Raw genomic sequence first — 20,361 nt, 5'->3', positions numbered from 1 at the left:
TGTAGTAAAGTGTTGGTGAGCACTTTGGTTATTAAGAGTGTTATTTTGTTTTGGGATTATGAAGCACTGTTTCCTTTTGTAGTAATAAATCACTAGTACAGGCAGGTGACTTGCTCCTGGAGCTGTTATAATGTACATAACACAGAGTGTTTTAGTGGCTTTTTCCAAGTGCCCCCACTGGTGAAGTTCCCCTGGAACTGCTTAAGATAACTGAGCTTTATCTTGGAATGAAGTTTTTTCTGCCTTGCTATAATGAGTTAAGAATCAAGCAAAATGTTGGCTAAAATAATTTACTGAACTGTGTTCAGCATCTAATCATTATGGTTCTAGGCTGTAATTAGAAGTTGGGTCTGGTCTGGTTCAAATGTTCATAAATCATATGTTATGGAACCATATGGAAACATACATGTTTTCCTATTCAGGTAGGAAGACTGGGTGATGGTGTATTGGAGGTAATGCCACGTGACATCTTGCAGTGTGTTTTATTGTACTTGCTCTGAGTGCTAAGCACATGGTGGAATGTGTGATGCGTTGAAAAGGTAAAGATAAGAGACTGAATTTGTTGGCAATTTGTAGTTCTGTTGAGATGACTTAAAGGAATGGTATCATGCTTAGTTCTGTGCTTTGAGATATTTTCATCTGCCAGCTATGCCAACATTGAGATGACTGCAGTTAATGTGTGCCACACTGGAGTGCTGGGTTATCTGACAATAGTCTGTAACATGCTGGTCTGTTTTCCACCTTACTAAAAACAATCTGTGTGTGTGGTCAGGGAATAAAACTCAGGTGGAGCAGTGTGTTATCAGGCACTTCTCTTTCACTGGCAAAGGATACGTCCATCAAAGCAATCATGCTGCGGCAGGATTCTAGTTCAAATCCTTCTGTCTTTAGGTCCTTGTCTGAAATAAATGATAAAGATCGTGTAAGTCAGCAATCACTCCTTCCTCTTAGGTAGGACTCAAAGTGTACACCAAACTGACTTAATTCATCCCATGAGGTTTGAGTGAGAAAAAATATCTGTAAAGGCTCTAAGTAACATTACTGCTTGTGAGTTATAGGTGAGATATGGCCTGCTATATATAGTAAAAACCTTTGGAAAACTCTAAATCAATTTCTAGTTAACTAAGCAAGCTTAAGGTTTGAAGGCTGAAGATTGCTGAATGGGAAGAAAGGTCCTCCCCTCCGTTAGGATTTGTTTAAAGGGACTTTGCAGTCTGCTAGAAATGTTGTATTAACCTGTGTGGTGTTTCCAGTGAACTTTTGCTCATTTCTCTATTATCCATACGTGGTTGCTCATACAGACCATCTCCATGAAAGTTTTCTAGCTAAGGCCTGCAGAAGTGAAAGTAGAAAATCCACGAATTTGAAACCATAAATAATTTTAAGGATGTTACTCAGGGGTGGAGTTGTATATTATATCATAGCTGCCTTTATCTGGGGTCACTGAAATGCACATTCAAACTCACGTTTTTTAACAACGTTGTTGAGAACATTCCTGAGTTCTTCAGCATTGATCTCCATGTCCTGGTGGGAAAGGTGGGGACAATACTGTTAATTGCAACACTCCTTATCATGAAAATCACTATATGGATGGATATGCTGAAAGTGTGAAGTCTCTAGTCACTTTTCATCATGGCACATCACCCAAAATAGAGTTTTCTATCTTTGTATAATCTTTCTTGAGGCTGCAGCTACACCTTCAGTATGAATCAAATCTAAAGGGATTGCACAGTATTTATTAAACAACACTTGGGAGAACAGGCAGTAATTCCAAGCCACGGTATGAGCAAAAATGTGAAAATCTCTGCAACCCTTTTGCATCCTCTTGATTTATGCTGTCTTGATCTGTTCTGATTTCTTTAGTTCAGCATGTAAACATGTCTGAATACATACATGTATCTATGCACTGCTTATACATAATGTGCAATACTGATTAAGAAATCATTAATAACTTCACACAGAGAAGTGATCATTCTCTCAGAGAGTGGTTGGGCGCTAGAGTGACTGCCCAGGGAGGTGGTGGAGTCGCCATCCCTGGCAGTGTTCAAGAGGTGTCTGGATGAGGAGCTATGACATATGGCTTAGTAGTTTGCTGTAGCTACAGTAATGGGAGGATGGTTGGACTAGATGATCTTGTAAGTCCTTTCCAACCTTGTGATTCTGTAATTCTATGATAGTAGTGATAGAAGTAAGAGCCTGAAATTAAATAAGGCTCGTTTGTACACAGTGAAAGTGAGTTGCATGTGCATGTAGGCATAGCTGTGTGCTTAATTGAATTTCCATTTCATTTTCCTTAACTACAGCTCCCAAAGGAAATTTGGTGCAAGAAAACTTAAATTTTCCATCTTTTGAATCTGTGAAGAAGTTGGATTAGGTGCTGCTGTGTCTTAGCTGCTCTGCAGAGGTGTGGGTTGGTCATGTACTCACATCCCCTGCGATCTGTCGGAAAATATTCCTGAACTGTGTTTCCTCTTCACTCTTCTCACGAGCTTTTGCTGAAGAACGCTGGAAAGATACAAGTGAAGGATATATGCAATGTTAGCTTTGCAGGAAAATGAAAGGGTCTGGGTGGTTCATCCCCTTCACACAAATAAGCCTCTCAGTGACAGTGCAGCTCTTCAGAGGAACACATTATCCTCATGGACTTCTCCCCTTTCTTTCATTAAATGTACTCCTTGATGAGCCTGCTGCTCTAAATGATTACATTCACCAACGGATCTTTAAGTTCTGATTTATCTTTTTTTCCCCCCCATTTCAAAACATTGCAATGGAGAAATTTGGAGCAGAAGAGAAAAACATGCTCTGTAGCTGCCCAGTATCCTATGAATTGCTTAGAGGGGCTCAGTGGGTTTAGAGCATTTTGCAGTGTGGGAGACCCTGTTCTGGAGACTAATACTGCATTAGCTAGCCTCACTGTTATCATTTCCTTCTTCCTCAGACACATGCATAGGGCAAGCCTCAACTAAGAAACTGTTAAGTATTGGACACTCCTTTGTCCCATTCATGTGCTCTCTCCAGCTGGCCTTTCATGCTGGCCAGAACCAAGCTCTATCCCATCTCGCCAGTTGCTGCTGAACCTTTTTCTCATCTACGTGGGTTTTTTCTCCATCTTTGACAGCGTCTTCATCTGTTGTCAGCTCCTTGTTGCTGTTTGCTCTGTCAGAAACAAAGATGATAGGCTAGAAGGAAGAGAGCAGAAATAAAGTAGGAATTACAGAAGAAATAGTGTTAGAGAAAGTATCTGGGAGTGTCTGTTCTGTGGCAAAGCACATGCAGACAGATTTTTTTAAAAAAAGAGGAATTTCTCAGGTTATGTAGGAGCTTGTTCATTACATGAGGCATGTATTAGTTCTCTATTAATTGCTAGGGTATTCAACTGCAGGGAGATGTGTGCAGTTGTTCTGCTTTAGTATATTTAAAGCAAAGAAAGCTGCTAACAGATGTGAATGTGTTACCCTGGAGCCATAATTGCAATTGACCAGTCTTGAGATTAAAGTGTTACGTTTTCAAGGTCCTTGTAAGAAACAGACTTCACTCTTTTATGTGGTGCCCTGATTTATGATGTTTTGTGGACTACTTTGGGTACATATAAAGGAGGAATACAAATTGGAGTCAACTACTCTTCAAAATCTTTCCCTTGTGGGCCTTTTTGTACCCTTCCTCTGGCTGATAATTTTCCTTGTAACTTGAGTATGGGTTTTTTTTTTGTCTGCTAAACGTATTGGGTGGAATGAAAAGAACAATCCTGTACTCTAGTGAGCAGAAGCTGCAGGAAGGAGGAGTAGCTGCATTGGGCAATGGAGGGTGTGTGTCTTCTCACTGGGAAAGGTGTCAGGATGCCTGTGGAGGATCAGGCAGGAAGGATACTTGAGAAACTTAAAGGATCAAGCTCATAAAACTGAAAGACTTATGCTTATGCCACCCACTTAAGAAATACCTGATGCTACGGATGTACTTCATTAGCGTTTTGTATAGGAAGACAAAGTTTGCTGCCTGAAAATGGTCTCTTGTCCAGTGTTCCTTATTAACTAGCTCAGCTTCCAGAAGCAGAGAAATCACTAATGGTAGCAAGCAATTCCTGCTGCATGCACTGCACATGCATCTTGCCTTTGGACACTCAGCATGTTGCATGGGTACCCACCTTTCCTTTTTTCTTCTTCTGTACAAACAGAAAGTAGGAAAAGAAGTGTTTTTAAAAAGAAATATGGATTGAACCAGATCACATTCTTAAACAGCAATATTTCCTTTTTTCTTTCACTTTCTCACATTTGTGTTTCCCATTCCTACAGTCAAATCATAGTCATAGGAAAAAATAAAGAGGGGAAAATGCAGCCACAAAGAAACTGCATGTTGAAATTGTAGAAACTCTATCAAAACAGCCGTCCATCCCCTCTTGTGCTTTATCTACTTGAATCAAATATGTTACCCATAATGGCTCCTTTTATTTTTCCCAACAAATCAGTGCAGTGTAGACTGGACTTCTGTGCCCACCTATCCATGGTTTCTTGGAGTGGCAATTAAACTGCATCAGTTCTAGGCAGAAATTTTGGTACTGTGACAGCAAATGAGAGGGGAAGGCTTCTGAACAAGGTTTGATGGAGCTCAGCTGTGTGCAGGAGTATTCTGTTTTTTTCAAGACTGAGGGTATTATATGCTCCAATTTATTCCCATACAAATGTGTAAAACCCCAGGCTGAAGAGTTAGTTTGTCATGGATACTAGTTTGAATCACCATATTACTAGAATTCCTTTTCAGAAAGTTCCTACTTCAAAATAAGGCACTCCTTTTCTTATTTAGATGAGTTGCCAGTCACACAAACAAAAAACACCCCAAAGGATGGCTAGGCCTCCACCAGAGCATTAATACTCTCAAGTGATGGAAGCAAAGGTAATGCTTGGCATAAGGCTTCTTTATGCCAAGAACAAATCTCAGTCCTGGCAAAAGATTCTGGTTTTTCCAAACCAGAAAGCAGCATATATGAAGTGTTAATAGGAATATCTTGATGAGAATATGTGGGAATTTGTTAAAGGAGATGTCGTGGCTGTAAATGGTTTCCTGCTATGAGTTTCCCTATGTGTGACATTCCTCCCCTCTGTTTCCGCAGAGAAGATGACAGGATGGTACTCACCGATGGGCGATCCGCCTCAATCATGTTTTCAACCTCCCTAAAAGAAAGCAGAAAGTAAATAAATTGGGGAGGTGTCTGTTTCCAATGCTGTTTATTTCTGTATGTGGTTTGTAAGCAGGCAGCAGTATGGACTGGCTTCCAGGCATTACAGCTCAGACTCTGAATGTAGTTTTTCTGAGTTTGATCTGAGCATCCTGAGTACTACTTCCAAGAACACTGCTGCTGGCTTTATTCTTATTATATATAGCCTTGGCATCACTGAATCTCGACAGGGGGAGCAAACCAGTTTTTTGGCCTAAGCAAAGAGATACTAGCTGCAGTTTGAGCTCCAGGAAGCTACTTAAAGAGCAGGATGGAAAAGAAATAACACCCATTTCTGGATTTTGTTCATGACTAAAATTAGATCTGTCACAGTGATCTATCTGGCAAAAAATTTTCATATGGGATATAGCAATGGCATAAAGCATTTAAAAAATCCAGGCTTGTTGGTTTTCACTATAAAAATAGCAGAAAGTGTGTTCACAAAGGATATCCTGTCAGTAGTCTCCAGTGTATCCAATGGAAATTCAAAACAGGTTTTTGTTAAACTACAAGGTAATCGTGGGGATATGAGTGTGCCTCTTGGAGTTTCTAACAGGATTAAGAAAATTAAGAGTGTTGCAAGCAGGGAACACAACAGAGTAGTGAGCTCAGTTCCCCCTTTAGAGCCAGATGAAAGATCTGCAACTTACTCTGAAAGACTTCTTTTCTCTGAGAAAACCCTCAGGATGAATTCTCCCTCCTGGTGAGGATCATATGTGGATGGGATGATGACATACTCGCTGGGAGGCAGCCGGAAGCGCTCAGAGATTTCTCGCATGTTTATATAGGTCTTACTTCTAGCTTTGGAAGCATTGTAGAGGAAAAAATCCTTTTGCAAGTGGTGCTTAGTACCGTGCATCTGCAGAACAACGCAATCAATTGATCTTCAAGGAAGTCTTACCTGTTGCCCAGGTGGCTTGTCATGCAGGCAGCAGGTGGGACAGAAAACACAAACAAAGCAGTGGCAGCTTAGCAAGAAAGGATTTGATGGGGGCTGCTAGCTGTTACCAGTTACAGAGTCTGTCATCTTTATAAGCTGCTGCTAGCTGGGTTTAGTTGGCTTCTGAGAGCTTCCCAACATGCCACATAGAGACTGCTGGCTGGCCGTTCTGCTGTGTCCATGATTTTATCTGCTTTGTTGGATGCTAATAGCATGTAACTGAAGTTCAGTTACTTTCTTTGAGGGTGGTGTGGCAGGGAATGGTATATGCAGGCTCCTATCTACTGCACAGTAAGGTGAAGGTGTTTTCAGTGGTAACTTACCTGGAAAAATATGAATTCTGTATCTACCAAAGAGACACTGCACTCATTTAAATATGAAAAATAAGTCGGTGACTGTGGGCTAAGAACAAGTGCTTGCAGTTGCTTTCTACACAAATAACTGTCTGTAAAATAGGTTTGCAAACACAGCAATTCAGATGGTCATCTTTGTGTTTTCCAGTGAAAGCTTTTACGTGAACTCACTTGCAAACTTGTGGTACCAATGATTCAGCTATTGGCAGGCTCAGAAAAATTCAGTCTGTGCACTTCTGTTTTCTTCAATGGCTGAAAACACCATTTGTTGACAGTAACAACAAAAAATCTGATACCGTAGAGCAAACTCTAGGGCTGCAGGTTATAAGTTGCTTGCATTTTTTGCAGGAGGAAACAGATCTGCTTTAAGGGTCTTTGTGGAGTGTGGTGTCTTAAGTGCTAGCTGACACTTCTTCCTATAGTCCAGGTTCACTGTGGGACAATGAAAGCGGTGGCCAGCTCACATACAGAACAGAAAAGGACTGAGTGCAAATGAAAGCAGAGTACGAGTGAGAAAGAATTTAAAATGACTCTGAAAATGTTACTAAACACTCAAAGCATAATGGTTAGCAGTTTCACTTCTGTAACATCCCTGAAAACAAACTTGAATGGACAGTTTCCCACTGACTTACAGACAGGAGCAACAGTGACACTAGCTGTGAGCATACACCAAGTTGTCAGTCTGTCCCCATTCAGCTCATACCTCTTTGGGTACCTTAGGGAGTAACAAAGAGAAGAAACAGAAGTACTAGGTGAGTCTACTTGCTTATAAATCTAACAGAAGGGATCTCTGGGGTTGCAGCTAGTCATTAAATTACCTCAATTTATACATGATTTCTAAGAAAATTCCCCCTTCCTTTCCCGATTTCTTGTAACCTACACAAGATCCATTAAGATCTGAACCAAATATTTTTGTGCAAAGAACCAAATAAATTGACTTCTACCTGAAGTCACTAGAGGGACAGATGCTGTTGACTATTTTTGTGTCTTGGCTGTTTCCCTCTTTACATGGTTCTGCCAATTAGATGTTTAGTTTCAGCGTGGATTAAGGAAGTGTGGAGACTGAAGTAGATATGGAGACCATAAAAACCTAATAAGTGCATTACTTCCAGGTGCAATAAACCCTAAGTTTGCTATGGGCTAAATGGCACCAAAGCTTTGAATTTTTTTTTTTTTTCCCTCTCTTCCACATTTCCTTGCAAAGGAGAAACTGCAATTCATGTAGTTGGGATGAACAGTTCAATGACTCCCTTGGTAAACATGTACTGTAAGGGAACCTGGCACTAAGAACAAGGTCTAGAACTAGTACCTCATAGATGGCAAAGCCAATGGTGTAGAGGTTGGCTCCCAGCTTGCGTTCTTTCCTCCTGTTTTTCTGCATCAGTGCTACCAGGAAGCTGCAGATAACCTCTTCATCTTCGGGATCATCATCTTCCTCTAGGAGTTTCAGACGATACTGGGGATTGGTCCAAAATGTATCTGTGAAATGCCATCAACAATCCAAAGCAAAATAAAATCTTCAGTTTTCTAACAATGCTTTTGACCAAAGGAAACTTTTACTATTCCCTGCCTGTAGTTCCCGAGGGAAAGGATAAAGCCAGGCTTTTATTTTCATAAATATAATGTATATATTTTTATATGTTTGAGGGTTTATATAGTTCTAACAACTGTATAGCAAAGGATTTAAAGTGAAGAATTGGCATTTGATAAACTTTCAGCGCATCTAAACGCACCAGAACTTACCAGAGAATTTCCAAAGTTAAATCTAGCTGATAGAGTGAAACTGATATCTCTTACCTGCAGTGCAAAGTATTCAAACAAGAATTCATCTTTGACAGGTTTGCCTTCTGGGTTTATGAGGTACTGTCACAAACACAGTGACGGAAGATAACTAGATAGAAAATCATGCGACTCGTGCATTGAGGAATCAAAGCTTTCCTGCGGCTGAGTATTTATTGGTCTGTAGTGTGACTTATCCTACAGCATGTAGTATAGCCCCCATCAGAGAGGTGATATGTCTTAAGACTCATTGCTCACCTGGATAATTGCGACACCCTCCAGCTGAGCAGCCTCTCACCCAGCGCCCTTCATTGACTGACACAGTCCAGGTCTGAAGCTTATCAGCTTCCAGAGTATCAGGTGTGAGGTTGCAGATTTCAAGTTTTGTGAAATGCCTCATGAAATCTTCAAATGATATCCTGGAAGAATTGAAGGGAAGCAGAATTTGCGTGGTCAGTAGTTGTCTGAAAGATATACTGTTCCTAAAGAGGTAATGGAGAGTGACCTGTATTACTGCTGCTATTAGTACACTTTTGGAATGGGAGCTCCAGTTTCCTAATGAGTTTAGCCTATTGGACAATTAACCCAGGTACAGCTCCAAACTAGGGAACAATGGAGTGAGGGGACAGATCATAGGAAAGGGGATGGAGAGCTTGTGAAGTAGGGGATAATTAGATGGGCTATGGGACTCAGTATACCCTGGTGGGAGAGAGATGTGATTGCAGAGCAAGGCTTGTTGGGGAACACGAAGGAATTAATGCCATTGTTTTAACACATTTAAGTCTTGTAGAGTGACCCATTTTTGTTATAGTTGCATATCTCCTATAGAAGCACAATTTTTTTTTTGACAGATAATTCACCAGAATTCCCCATCTTCCACAATCTTGTGTTGCAGGCGGATTTTCTCTTCTTCATTAATGAAGTTCCACTCTTCTGATCTACAAGAGTGTACACAAGCTACATTACATTTTGCAATACCCAGTTTTCATTTATATTCCTATTCTTTACTGTAAGCCTCATAGTAAGAAAAGTCAAGCACTGTCATTCTCCTTTCACAAAGAAAAATGTTCCTTTGTAATTTCTGCAACTATTTGTTTTCAATGTTTCCATCTCCGTACATTCAAATGGAGAAGAAATTGCCCTGCTTCACTCTTCCTCCCCTTCAGCCTTCCTATCAGAAGCTCTCAGAAATAAAAAAATGAATGTGTTTATTTTGTTTAGCTTGAAGACAGGAGTGTTTGCAAACTGTCATTGATGGAGTAGCTGCTGAACTATCTCTTAGTGAAACCTGATACCTCATGGTTCAATGTTAGGGCCATACACAAGCTGCAAAAGGCAAATAAAGCTGCACTTTATTTTTTTTTTCCAAATCAAATGATGATCTTAAATGCTATCTACTCACTTATCACTCCAAGGTCCATTCCATTCCACCTGTCCCCACGGGTTTCTCAGCCTTATCAGACGTATCTTTTCCCCTTTAAATGTTGTCTAATTGAAAGGGAAGGCAGAAAGAATCAACTGAATTATTTTGTGAGAAATGGGCTTAGAAAGGAAATGTTCTGTTTGTCACATCACTGATAACCATCTCCTCAGGTGCTCTCCAGGGCCATCATTCAGCCTGACCTGCCCTGAATGAGTATAGGAAGGCTGTAAGACCAAGAGGTGGCCAGCTGTGACTACTTTGCCCATGCAGATCATGGAGGAACATCTATTCATGCAGAAAGCCAAACCTTGGACCGATTTATTTTTTTCATGAAGCTGTACTTTATTTGAAAACAAAATTTCTTTCCTTTATTTCATCATTTGTATCTCTCGCCCCCCCCCCACACACACACCTTGTCCCCTTGTACACAGCTCTGCTGCCACGCATGATACTCAGCCAGTCTAGACTAAAGGACCCCAGAGCAGTAGGCAAAAGGCCACTTACCTCTTCCACAGCTGTGACAGAGTATGCATGACCTTTGACCAGCCCACAAGACATCCGGGTTTCATACTGCATTGGCATTATAGTCTGTTAGACACAGGATAAAAGTATGGAAAAGGCACGTGAAGATCAACCAGCATCACTGAGGCAGGAGGGAGGATGGCACTCTTTGTGAGACTTTTTGGTTTTGTTTTTTTTAATCTAATCTTCTATCAGGGTGACCAAGCTTAGCATCCAGAGAATGTCATTGATTAGAAATGAGTGAAGAATTAATTAAAGGAGCAAAATACTAATAATATTCATTGTAAAGGATGTTTTGTGATATACTATTTCCCTTTCTGTAGTTTGCTGCTGTTTGCATTCAGAACATGCTAGTATATAATGTGCTTAATCAAAATAATTAATTTGTCCATTTGTTCAGCCATTTGTAGGATAGTATCTATTGTATGGCTCAGTAAGATTTTGCAGATAAAACTGAAAACACAAGAGCAGCTCAGTGCCTATTAGAATACTTCCTTTATGCACTGCTGCAATCTCATCATGACCCAATTTCATACACTGTTCCTACTAACATTGTTATTAAAATGTATTTCCTGTAGGTATGGAGACTTTATTCCATAATCCCAGAGACTACAATGTTTTTCACCTGACACACAGGAAATGTATAGCTTTCTCAAGCAGATACAAGTACACTTGCTATCAGCTGCTTCTATGCCCTTTTACTTATCTGGAAGCTGAAGAACTGAGAGTAAGATGGCAGGCTTATATAGCCAGCTGTGCTTGTAGGGAAAGTCATGGAGAATGGTGGGAAAGGAGGGCTATGCAAAATGCAGATGGACCACATGTGAAACTTCTCCCCTCGTTATGTTTGTCACTAAGAAATGACTGCAAGGCCGTGCTGGTAATTCTTCCATCTGTTTTTGACACATCTGAGGACGTGAGAAAGTCAGTGCTGGAAATGGAGTATTAGTAAGGTCACACAGCTTGCGCAGGGAGGAATCTCATCCAAGTATTTCCTGGCTGTCACCTTTATTTTCCATTATTTCCTTTCTGCTCTTGTTTCTTTTATCTTATTCCAGTTTCCATACTTTTTCTGCTTATTACCTCTTATCTATTTTCTTTCTTTCTTTTTTTTTTTTTTTTTTCCTTTCTGATTTTCTCCTCATGTTGCCATTATTATTTAGCAAAACCTCTTTCTCTCTTTTCTACTTAAAAATATTATCTAATGCTGTGAGTGCCCTGGATCAGTTTCTTCCACTGACACAAAGCTCCCTGAAAAGTAAGGTATGTGAACTGCCTGGTAGAGAGAAAAGGACAGCAGTGTGTCCGTATAAAGATTTGGAAGATTTAAGTTTGGAAGTGAACATCAAATAGCATTCAGATGAACAGATCTTTAGTGTTGGGATAATTAAGTGAAGTAAAAGAAGAATTTAAAAACATAGGTAATATGTTCTGACTGTAAATAAAAGTGCTGTGAAATCGCTACTGTTGATGTACAAACCCAGGCTGGCCTTTCATCTGTCCCCTGGTAGTCCACAGTGGGGTGAGTCATCTGTGCATTTTCTAGGTTCTTCACCATTCGAGCAATCAGTTCTCCAATGTCACTTCGAGGAGCTGCTCCATAGGAAAAGCCTAGGTTATCCTGGTAGAGAATGGAAGAAAAATTGTGTGCAGAAATAGGAGACAGGGATACAAAAGAAACTATACAAACAGATAAGTGGTGAACAGTGGCCTAGATAACTTATCTACTTCGTCATTCCATGCTAGATAGTCCATAGTTATCTCTGGTAATTGGTATCGACAGTTGTTTTCCTGCTTTTACTGCCACTTCACAACTGTTATTGAAACTATTGCTTTCTCACTTTCACTTTCAAACTAACCACAGTAAATTAAGATAATCTAAGGATACGCTGAGAATCAAATGGGTTAATTTCCTGGATATTTGCATACTGTTAGCATCTTTGATGTGAAGATTTGTATCTCAACAGAATCACTGCACCTCACTGAGATCAGATCCCTCCCTTCTTTCCTCCTGCCTTCCTATTCTCCTTCTGTCTATCTCCCTTTTTGTGCTTGTTGTTTTCTAATGGAAAGTGTCTAGAGGAGCATGCCCTACCACCTGCAAATGAATGTTTGCTTACGTGGACTAAACTAAGCTGTTGCAAAAGTTATGTGATTATAGGTAGAGATTTCTGCCATTTCTTGTGACTCATCTACAAAGTTTATATGGACTCACATCAATGGAGCTGGCCATGAGGGATCCTCTGGCAATGGCATGTTTCATGATTTTATAGATATCTTTAGGAGCATCCTTTATCTCATAGAACTCTGTCACCCCTCCAGTGAAGTCCTCCATGGCCTCTGTGGTGTTGCCTCCTTTCAAAGCTTCATAGGACCCATGCAGTCTTGGAAAGAAAGAGGGGGAAAAAAGGAGATGCTAAGAATCAAACATAGGCTTCTGAATAACAAAACCAAAGGCAAATACCCTAGAAAATATGCTTTATGTTATCCTCAATTAGAATCTGTGGAAAAAGACACTGATATGTGCAGAGCTAAAGTGTACAGGACAAGTTCAGTACAAAGCAGTTCAACTATCCTCCCTCCCAAACCAAAGAGAGTGTGGCATGGTGCAGCAGGCTGACTTACTTTGCATAGGCCTTTTCCAGGAGAGCACTCCAAAATTCATTGCGCTGGGAGGATTTGGTGAAGACCAGCTGGTTGTTGTATGTGGGTAGGCAGTCATCAATGATGACATCCACCCAGTCTCCGTAGCGCCAAAACTGAATGAAGGCAAACAGAAAAACGTCTGGGTTCACTGTGTGCAGGGAAGGGGGAGCCTGGCTGGAAAGTTGAGCCAAGGAAGGAGAAAGACTGAACTGTTCTACAGCTATTAAGACTTCCCCCTTTTCCGTTTGGTGAGGTCAGAGCTGAGCCACGGCAACCAGACTTGGTCCTGGTTTGGAGTGGTTGGATGGTTCTGAGTTCTAACACTCCTGGGAAATTTTGAGCAAGTGGACTCTGCATGTGACTGTTCGGCCATGGCACTGCACACTGTGCCTTGCTGCTGGCTTTCTGTTTCCTCTCCCTTCTCGTAATTTCAGGCATTTCCAGTTCCTCCTTCAGAGCTAGATTATGGTTGAAGTTGTAAATAACAATTCCTGCACACAGCATGAGATTACTGGGGTGGGATGGACACGCAGATGCAGCTGTGCAAGGAGCCATGCTCTGGCTTACATTGTGATCAGATGCAGAAGGCATATATTCCTTCAGATTTACCTGGTGTTCCTCCAGCCACCTGAACTTTGGACAACTACAGGTAGAGGGCTGCATCCTGCTTTAAAATGTGCCAAAAAGTGATGTCATGGGAAGGGAGGCAGCCACGCTGAATTTACCTAGGCAATACGTCCATCTTAAGGGAGGTGATTTAAGACAACCATGGGGAAGATGGACAGCAGTCAATCTCTTCTGAAAAATCTGTTCTTCAGTGACTTATTTTTGACAGAGACCAGCTGCTTATGGCCCTAAAAATAGATGCTCCTGCCAACCACCAGTATCTCTGCAGCTGAGCAGGAAGGCAAGACCAAACACCTGTTGCTATCTGTCATACACACAGGCCATGCATCTGCAAATGCTTTGTGGGTGGGTTAATGTTCCCTAATTACCTTCCGTGTCTGCCTTGTTGGAAGAGTTGGGGGTGAAGGAATTCAATCCTCCTTCCTTTCCTGCTGTTGCTCATGCTTTCACAGGGTGGAAGGAGCAAAGGGAACAGTGTGCCAAGAGGTGAGCTTGCTGTTGGGTGAATATAATTACATCTCCCTAATGCTATGTGAAGGGACTCACCTGGAAATGAAAGATGCCAGCATAGTTCTGTATGAAGGACTGGTCGTGAGGTATGACTCTGCAGAGCAGTTTTTTATTCAGTGTCAGGCAAGCAATGGCAGCCAGGAACCAGCAATCGCCTGGAAGCAAGCAGAAGCAGCAGGCAAAATGAGGGGGGTGAGAGCAGCTAGAATCAAAGGGGAAAGCTAAGGTACTGCCAGGTGAAACACTGATTTTCAATAGAGCATGCCATGGCCTTTCAGTAAAGGGCTCTTCTCATTATGTTCTGAGGTACTTCAGCACTTCTTAGCCATTGATGCTGTGGAAATGCTCATTGGCACCACTGCCTACGCACACACCTGTCACAGGAGAAGCAATAAAACCACGGAAGGCATGGAAAAGCTGAGTGGGAAATGTCTTTACAAAGCAGTGCAGGTGAGTGCCATGTGGCTGACAGATGCAGAATTGTCACTTACACCTAAGTAGCGGCTTTATATATCAAGGCAGCTTTGAGCATCTGAGCTTAAATTCTTCAACACAGAGGTTATCCTTCTGCACAAGGCACACTTGGCTGAAGGCCTCTAGAAGCTTGAAAATAATGAGACTAAATATCTGAAAAAATACAACAGTATTTGTGGAAGGGCCAGGTCTTGCCAAATGGTGCTTTGCAACACTCGTGGTATTAGTTCATGGAAAGCAATGTTTGCTCAAAGCTCCTCCCTAGATTGGTAGTAGGCAGGTGTCACCCATTTGTTATAGGGAGGGAATCAGTAGATGTGTAGTGGTATATGAGTGACTTAATACTGAGGGACTTAAAACATCTTCTTGGAAGCAAATGAAAATTGAGAGCTGAACTATGGTGCAGGTTTAAAATGTGTGGGATTGATGTGACAATCTCATACCTAATTCTCCTTGGCAGATATCTGTTCTGTTGGCTCCGCCAATAATAAATCGTGGATTCTCACAAATTTCCTGTAAAATATAAACAGGTAGATGAGCATGAAAGCATACATTGGGATTCCTGACTTCCACAGAAATTAAAGCTCTTTAAAGACAGTGGGTTTTTTTTGTTTTGTTTTTTTTTAACTTAATGTGAGACAGTTTGTAGATATCAGAATCTATTATTCTTGAGAATAATCAAATATTGGCTAAGTGATTTTCTTCTTTTCCTCACGTTGCAGTATTTAATTGCCAGTGCTGAATTGAGAAATGTAATACAGATATCATTTGTTTCTGAGGAAAGGAATCTCTCTTGTCCTGTACTTGGGACAATATATTAGGTATATCACTAAGGACAGAATGGACATGAGATGCTGTATGGGCCTAAATTAAAGTACTGCTGTAGGGAGGGAAGGACTATGTAGATAGTACCAGTAAATAGGTACCAGACAGGACTACTACAGTGTTTGCAGAGAACTTTTCCACAATTTTCTAAGCAGCTGTAAATGGGGAAGAAGATACAGTCCAAGAACCCATCTGTCAGGAAGATCATGGGGCTGGAGTGGGAAGAAAAAAGAGAAAACACCTGAAAATTCCTTGTGTGAGTGGAACAACTGGCAATACAGGCAGCTGATGCTAACTCTGCAGTCTGAAGATTTTCCAATGTAATCAGGGTAGCCCTGGATTTTCCCAGACTCGGGTTTCAGGTCTAATACTTTCACTTGGCTTGAACTCCCTTTTTGCTCCATTGCAGTGATCAGCAGGGTTGCTTTGGTAGAACTGTTTGGATTAGTCACAGAGCCAAAAAGAGACCTGCTGCTGGCTTCCCAGAGCAATTGCCTTATTCTCCCTGAGGAAGGGAATGGAGGCATTGTCACATTATTTCAGGCCTTAGTCAGCTGTCCTGAGGTCCAGTTCTGTCAAGATAGCTGTTTGAGATACCTTCATGCTTTTATCCACCCACGAGCTTTTGTGAAAACATCCTTCTGCACACTGCCTTGCTGTTCTGTAGAAAATGAGTTGTGAGATATTGGGCTTTGGGATTTTGTTTCTTCCTTTGCCATTACTGTGTTTTTAGCCTGACTGTACCCACTTCAGTAACCAGCCCTGGAATCCAGCCTGAAGTCTTTTAGGTGAAAGTAGTTATGTTATGCATACACGTTCACAAATGTTAAGTGTGCACTGATGATTAATTGCTATTCATTGTGATTTATTGCATCTTGTGTTCGTCTGCTTTGGAGGACGATCTATAAAGGAATACAGAGGAGGGTTTCAGTGTGTTCTGAGGCTGATGAGAAACTGTCACCTGGTGTTTGAGCTGCAGGTGACACCTGATCTTCCAGTGCTGCTGGCCGAGCAAGAGGTTGCTCTTCATCTCTGAGGTCATTACCACACAGAATGCTGACAGGTTGCACTACACTTATGCAGTGAATCACCCAGAAGGTGTCTCCTCTGACTGGAGTGCCTCAGACTGCCTTAGTACCATTCACCAGACCTTTCCTGTCCCTTAAGTTGACTCAAGTTTTGCAGTTTCATTACAAAGAAGCAGAGTGACTGTTACAGCAGCAGAGAGAATTCCAGGAAAACCCATCCATAGTGCATATACTGCTTCCTGGGCAGAGAGTACTTGCACATTGGTTGGAAAGTACCAAGGCAGCACATGACTGAAAATAGCATTTGACCTTTGCTGCATTTTCATTAGCTTTTCTTCTCTGCCAAAAAAGCTCTTTAGTCAGTTTACACTGTTTCAGGAAAAAGCATTTATTCCTTTAAGAACTGCTGGCATTCTAAGTAAATCCCATAAACCAATTCTATCAACCAAAGGAAATATCTTCTTGGTCTAAGAGTGTCTAAGGCTCCTGCTTCCCCCTTGGCCCCCTGTGGTTGTTACTGCATGGTGCAAGGCATTTAGCTAGGAGCTATTAGAGATCTCATCTTACAACAGGGAATATGCCTCCCTGTGACCTAATTAATATAGGATTAGAAAGATTGTTTCAGAGGTCCTTGCCAGCACACTGGGTTGGTAAGCCTTGCTGTACACCTCAGCAGCTGGTCCAGGCATGGTGCTGTGGCCTGCTCTGGCCATGCTTGGCTTTAGTCCGAGCTGCGTGTTACGAGGGTGCATTCACATTGCAGCACAGCTGTCACCATATAGAATTACAGGGTCCTCCTCACCACCCCAGCAGGCTTCACAGATGCCCTGCATGGCAACCACCCTTTTAATGGTGGCACTCCCTGCATTCTCACTGCTACTAGCAGCAGGGGGTGCCTTCAGGGGTCTCATCCCTGCTGCATGATCTTGCCCTAATCCCAGAAGCAACAACAGTGCTGGTACACCATGCTCAGATGTTAGCTCGTACGTGCTGTTCAACTGAGGATTGTCACTGTTACTGTGCTTGGTCATGGCATTTGGGAACAGTAGACGTGTACCCTTCAGACTGACTTTGTGGTTCCTTGGAAAAGACTTCTGGAAAAAAACTTGCATTCAACAATCCCACATGAGTTGGTGTCATTGCAAATAATGCTCATTCAGTACCATCATCTCTCTTTCACTCCTGTTATATTCTACATTAACCTCTTGGGCTGGGAGGAAAGAGCTGAGGTACAAATGTGCGGCATGGCATGGCTAAAGTGACTCAGAACGCCAGAGGCGGTCAGGAACACATGGCTTCTTTCCCAGCTCTCTATGTTAAATGAGATCCTATGGCATGTGGACCATTTGTTTATTCACTATTTCTGAGATTAAGTGACATCCACAGTACGCTACAGAGAGAGGATCTGGAACAAAGGCCAGTATTATGATACAATCCCAAGACTCAAGATTTCTGACCTTCTGCTATTTTGTTTTTGTTTCTCAAATTTGATTCAATTCCAGGTGAATTTCAAACTAATTTGAAACTACCACTTTATAAGACTATTGTTTACAAACTAGACACTTTCTTTGCCAAAAAAAGGTCATTGTAATTTAATAAGAAGTTGTTCCTATTGTTACAGTGTTACAAAACATGGCCCATGCAGTTGATTCTTAATATTTGGTGCTTCAGTGATCACTTTCACCTCTTAACATTGTGGTCTTTACTACTGTATTACTACTTCATATTCATTTAACTCTATGGTTTTTTTGTAATATGGTTGTTGTGTCTATTCGCATGTGCAATACTATCAGACAGGTCCTGCTATCAGTGATACAAATCCTACAAAGTCCAGTAAAGCAAAGCATTGAGTCAGTCTGAGATCAGCATGCACAGGCCTCTTGCATCAGGTCACAAGAGCAATCTCCTTTTGCTGTTGTGGTGTGGATCTGATATAAAAGAAGCAAGCACCATGTGCAACTCCTTCTCTGTTTGGGGACCTCCTGGGTACAGCAATGACCTGAATTACTATGTGGTTTTAAAACTAACATTTAGCAACAGAAAGCATGGGCATTTTTCACTAGCAAGGCACCAGGCAGGGCAGACCCTGTATCATTGTCCTGCAGTGCACCAGGACTCAACAGGCTCAGCCTTGTGCTCTGCAGAGCTCCTGCATCTGCTCTAACTTGTGACTGGCACCAAGGACACAGCAAGCACCTGGATGTTTGTTCTGGAAGAACTAAGACAGCTTTAATTTTTGGTATTTAAGTGGCATTTTGAGTCTTACACGGCCTCAGGCCTGTTGTAGTTATGTGAACAGTTGAGAGCTCCCAAACTTCATTCGGCAACCCAGCTTTTCCAAAAGGAAGCTGCTCATTTACATGAGACAGAAGTGATTCTGAACCATGTATTTTTTATGTTCTGTTGCCTTTTCACATGCACAGTTGCAGTTTGTTTGCCCCAGGAAGCCGGTATGTATCCTCTATACCTCTTTGCCACTTTTCTCTCTATAGAAACACAGGAAATCCCCTCCCTTTCAGATGACTGGCTTGCTTCCACATTTAGGCCATTCACACACGTTTCCAGGAGCTGATGCAGCTGTGTTGATGACGATGAAGGAGTGGGCTGCTCTCTGCCATGTGACAGCACGTGTACCCATGACGCTACAGTGTCCTGTTTCTCCCCCATGATGTTGCTTGTTGCTGTTGTGTAACAGTTGCACTCTAAAGCACTTGGCTTTCTGCTTTTCGCTTATGTTCCTCCAGATAGTTTTATCTACTGCCATTAACTTTGTTACTGAAGCATTGATTTCTGCACTGAGGAGGTACTCTGAGGGAGCCAGAGTAGCTCCCTAGAACCACATATCTGTTGCAGGGCAATGGCAAGGGGATGCCTCAGGGATCACTTGCTGGAGGTCAGCAGCTGCCCAGCAGGAATGATAGGGAAAAAGGAAAGAATGCCCTGTGGTAGGATGGGGAATTAGTTAGGAACTTATAAGTTATTCCTTCTTTCCCAAAGGAAAGGAGGTGGCTGGCTGGGGAACAGCCACAGGATACAAAAAAGAGAGAGAGGGTTTGTGGGCAGGAGTCTGTCCTCATAGTGATTGCAACACCCGTACTCTGGGTAAGTGGGTAAGGAGCATCATGAGGCAGCTAATTTCAAGTGAGAAAATTCCTAGCAAGTTGTGGAAGAATAAAAAAAAATTCCACATTTCTAATTCTACATACTTTCTTCCATCTCTTTTTATTGTTGTCAGATCTTAGTCATTATATATACTTCCAGAGCTTCTACTGCCCAGCCAGCTGTCTCCCAGGAGAGCTCTAAGGAAATACATTGACAGCTTTTTCCCTTTCCTCCTCCTCCTGTCCCTTCTGCAAAAAAGCAACACGTTCACCTTACAGAAAACAGAAGGCATTCAGCAAATGTGTTACTTACACGTGGTCTTTTCCATTCAAACTTGATGGGGACTTTCTGGCTGTAGAAGAGGGAAGACTCATTGGGTGGGAAATCAGGATCCTCATAGAGAATGTTTTTTTCCAGGCACTTCTTGTGAAGCTCTTCATAGGTCTTTTCCTTTACCTTGATAATGGGCTGGTTGCGACTTATAATGGCAGAATAAATCCCTCCTGTGCCTCCCCCTGTACCTTCGGTTGTAGCGCTGGTAGTGCTGGGAACTGACCCGGCAGCTGTCTGCTGAGCCACCGCTGCATTGATGGCGGTCGGCATGAGAAATGGCCTGACAGCAAGTGTTGAAAAAAAGACAAGATCTTGCACACTGGAAGGAAATTAGAGAAAAGAGGAAGTTGCTGTTGCCCCTTTTTCTTTTTGTTGAAATCTCCTATTTAAACTTGTAAGTGATACAATTCCATCTGGTTCAGCTCCCTCTGCATCTTCTCAAAGGGTGGTATCTTTGTGTAAGAAAGTGGAATTTATTCCTTCATGTGTTGATCAAGGTGCTCTGTAGGCAAGTCTTGTGCCCGAGTTGTACTATCTACTGCATGCGTGTGTGCCGGCCCTGTGTGTAGGAGCACCGAGAAGAGACAAGC

General features: G+C 41.9%; 1 protein-coding gene and 1 long non-coding RNA gene across 4 annotated transcripts in view; one reads left to right on the top strand and one right to left on the bottom strand.

Annotated features, from left to right (window-relative positions):
• Positions 1-2,724, top strand: part of LOC116653482 — a 3,096-nt gene extending 372 nt beyond the window's left edge. The window contains exon 2 of the long non-coding RNA XR_004307374.1: positions 2,304-2,724. This is a non-coding gene — a long non-coding RNA (uncharacterized LOC116653482). The remainder of the gene's footprint in view (positions 1-2,303) is intronic.
• The window catches only part of CAPN3 (calpain 3), a 24,807-nt gene extending 4,446 nt beyond the window's left edge, over positions 1-20,361 (bottom strand). Inside the window, exons 1-19 of one of the 3 annotated variants that reach the window (XM_015864331.2) lie at positions 19,751-20,361; positions 14,927-14,996; positions 14,046-14,164; positions 12,852-12,985; positions 12,442-12,610; positions 11,707-11,847; positions 10,209-10,292; positions 9,684-9,769; positions 9,142-9,219; positions 8,540-8,700; positions 7,812-7,981; positions 7,206-7,217; positions 5,860-6,068; positions 5,129-5,165; positions 4,142-4,159; positions 3,078-3,179; positions 2,428-2,505; positions 1,467-1,524; positions 835-899 (exon numbers count right to left, since the gene is read on the bottom strand). In XM_015864331.2, coding sequence (XP_015719817.1) covers positions 835-899; positions 1,467-1,524; positions 2,428-2,505; positions 3,078-3,179; positions 4,142-4,159; positions 5,129-5,165; positions 5,860-6,068; positions 7,206-7,217; positions 7,812-7,981; positions 8,540-8,700; positions 9,142-9,219; positions 9,684-9,769; positions 10,209-10,292; positions 11,707-11,847; positions 12,442-12,610; positions 12,852-12,985; positions 14,046-14,164; positions 14,927-14,996; positions 19,751-20,041 — 2,082 coding nt within the window. In that variant the 5' untranslated portion in view covers positions 20,042-20,361. Of the gene's footprint in view, positions 1-834; positions 900-1,466; positions 1,525-2,427; positions 2,506-3,077; positions 3,180-4,141; positions 4,160-5,128; positions 5,166-5,859; positions 6,069-7,134; positions 7,218-7,811; positions 7,982-8,539; positions 8,701-9,141; positions 9,220-9,683; positions 9,770-10,208; positions 10,293-11,706; positions 11,848-12,441; positions 12,611-12,851; positions 12,986-14,045; positions 14,165-14,926; positions 14,997-19,750 lie in introns of those variants that run through there. The other 2 variants (XM_015864332.2, XM_032444902.1) reach the window with 2 other exon arrangements.

This window comes from Coturnix japonica, chromosome 5 (genome assembly GCF_001577835.2).
Source record: "Coturnix japonica isolate 7356 chromosome 5, Coturnix japonica 2.1, whole genome shotgun sequence".
In the NCBI taxonomy this organism is placed as follows: domain Eukaryota; kingdom Metazoa; phylum Chordata; class Aves; order Galliformes; family Phasianidae; genus Coturnix; species Coturnix japonica.
Note: the sequence above shows the minus strand (reverse complement) of the source record. Positions and strands in the feature narration are given on the sequence as shown.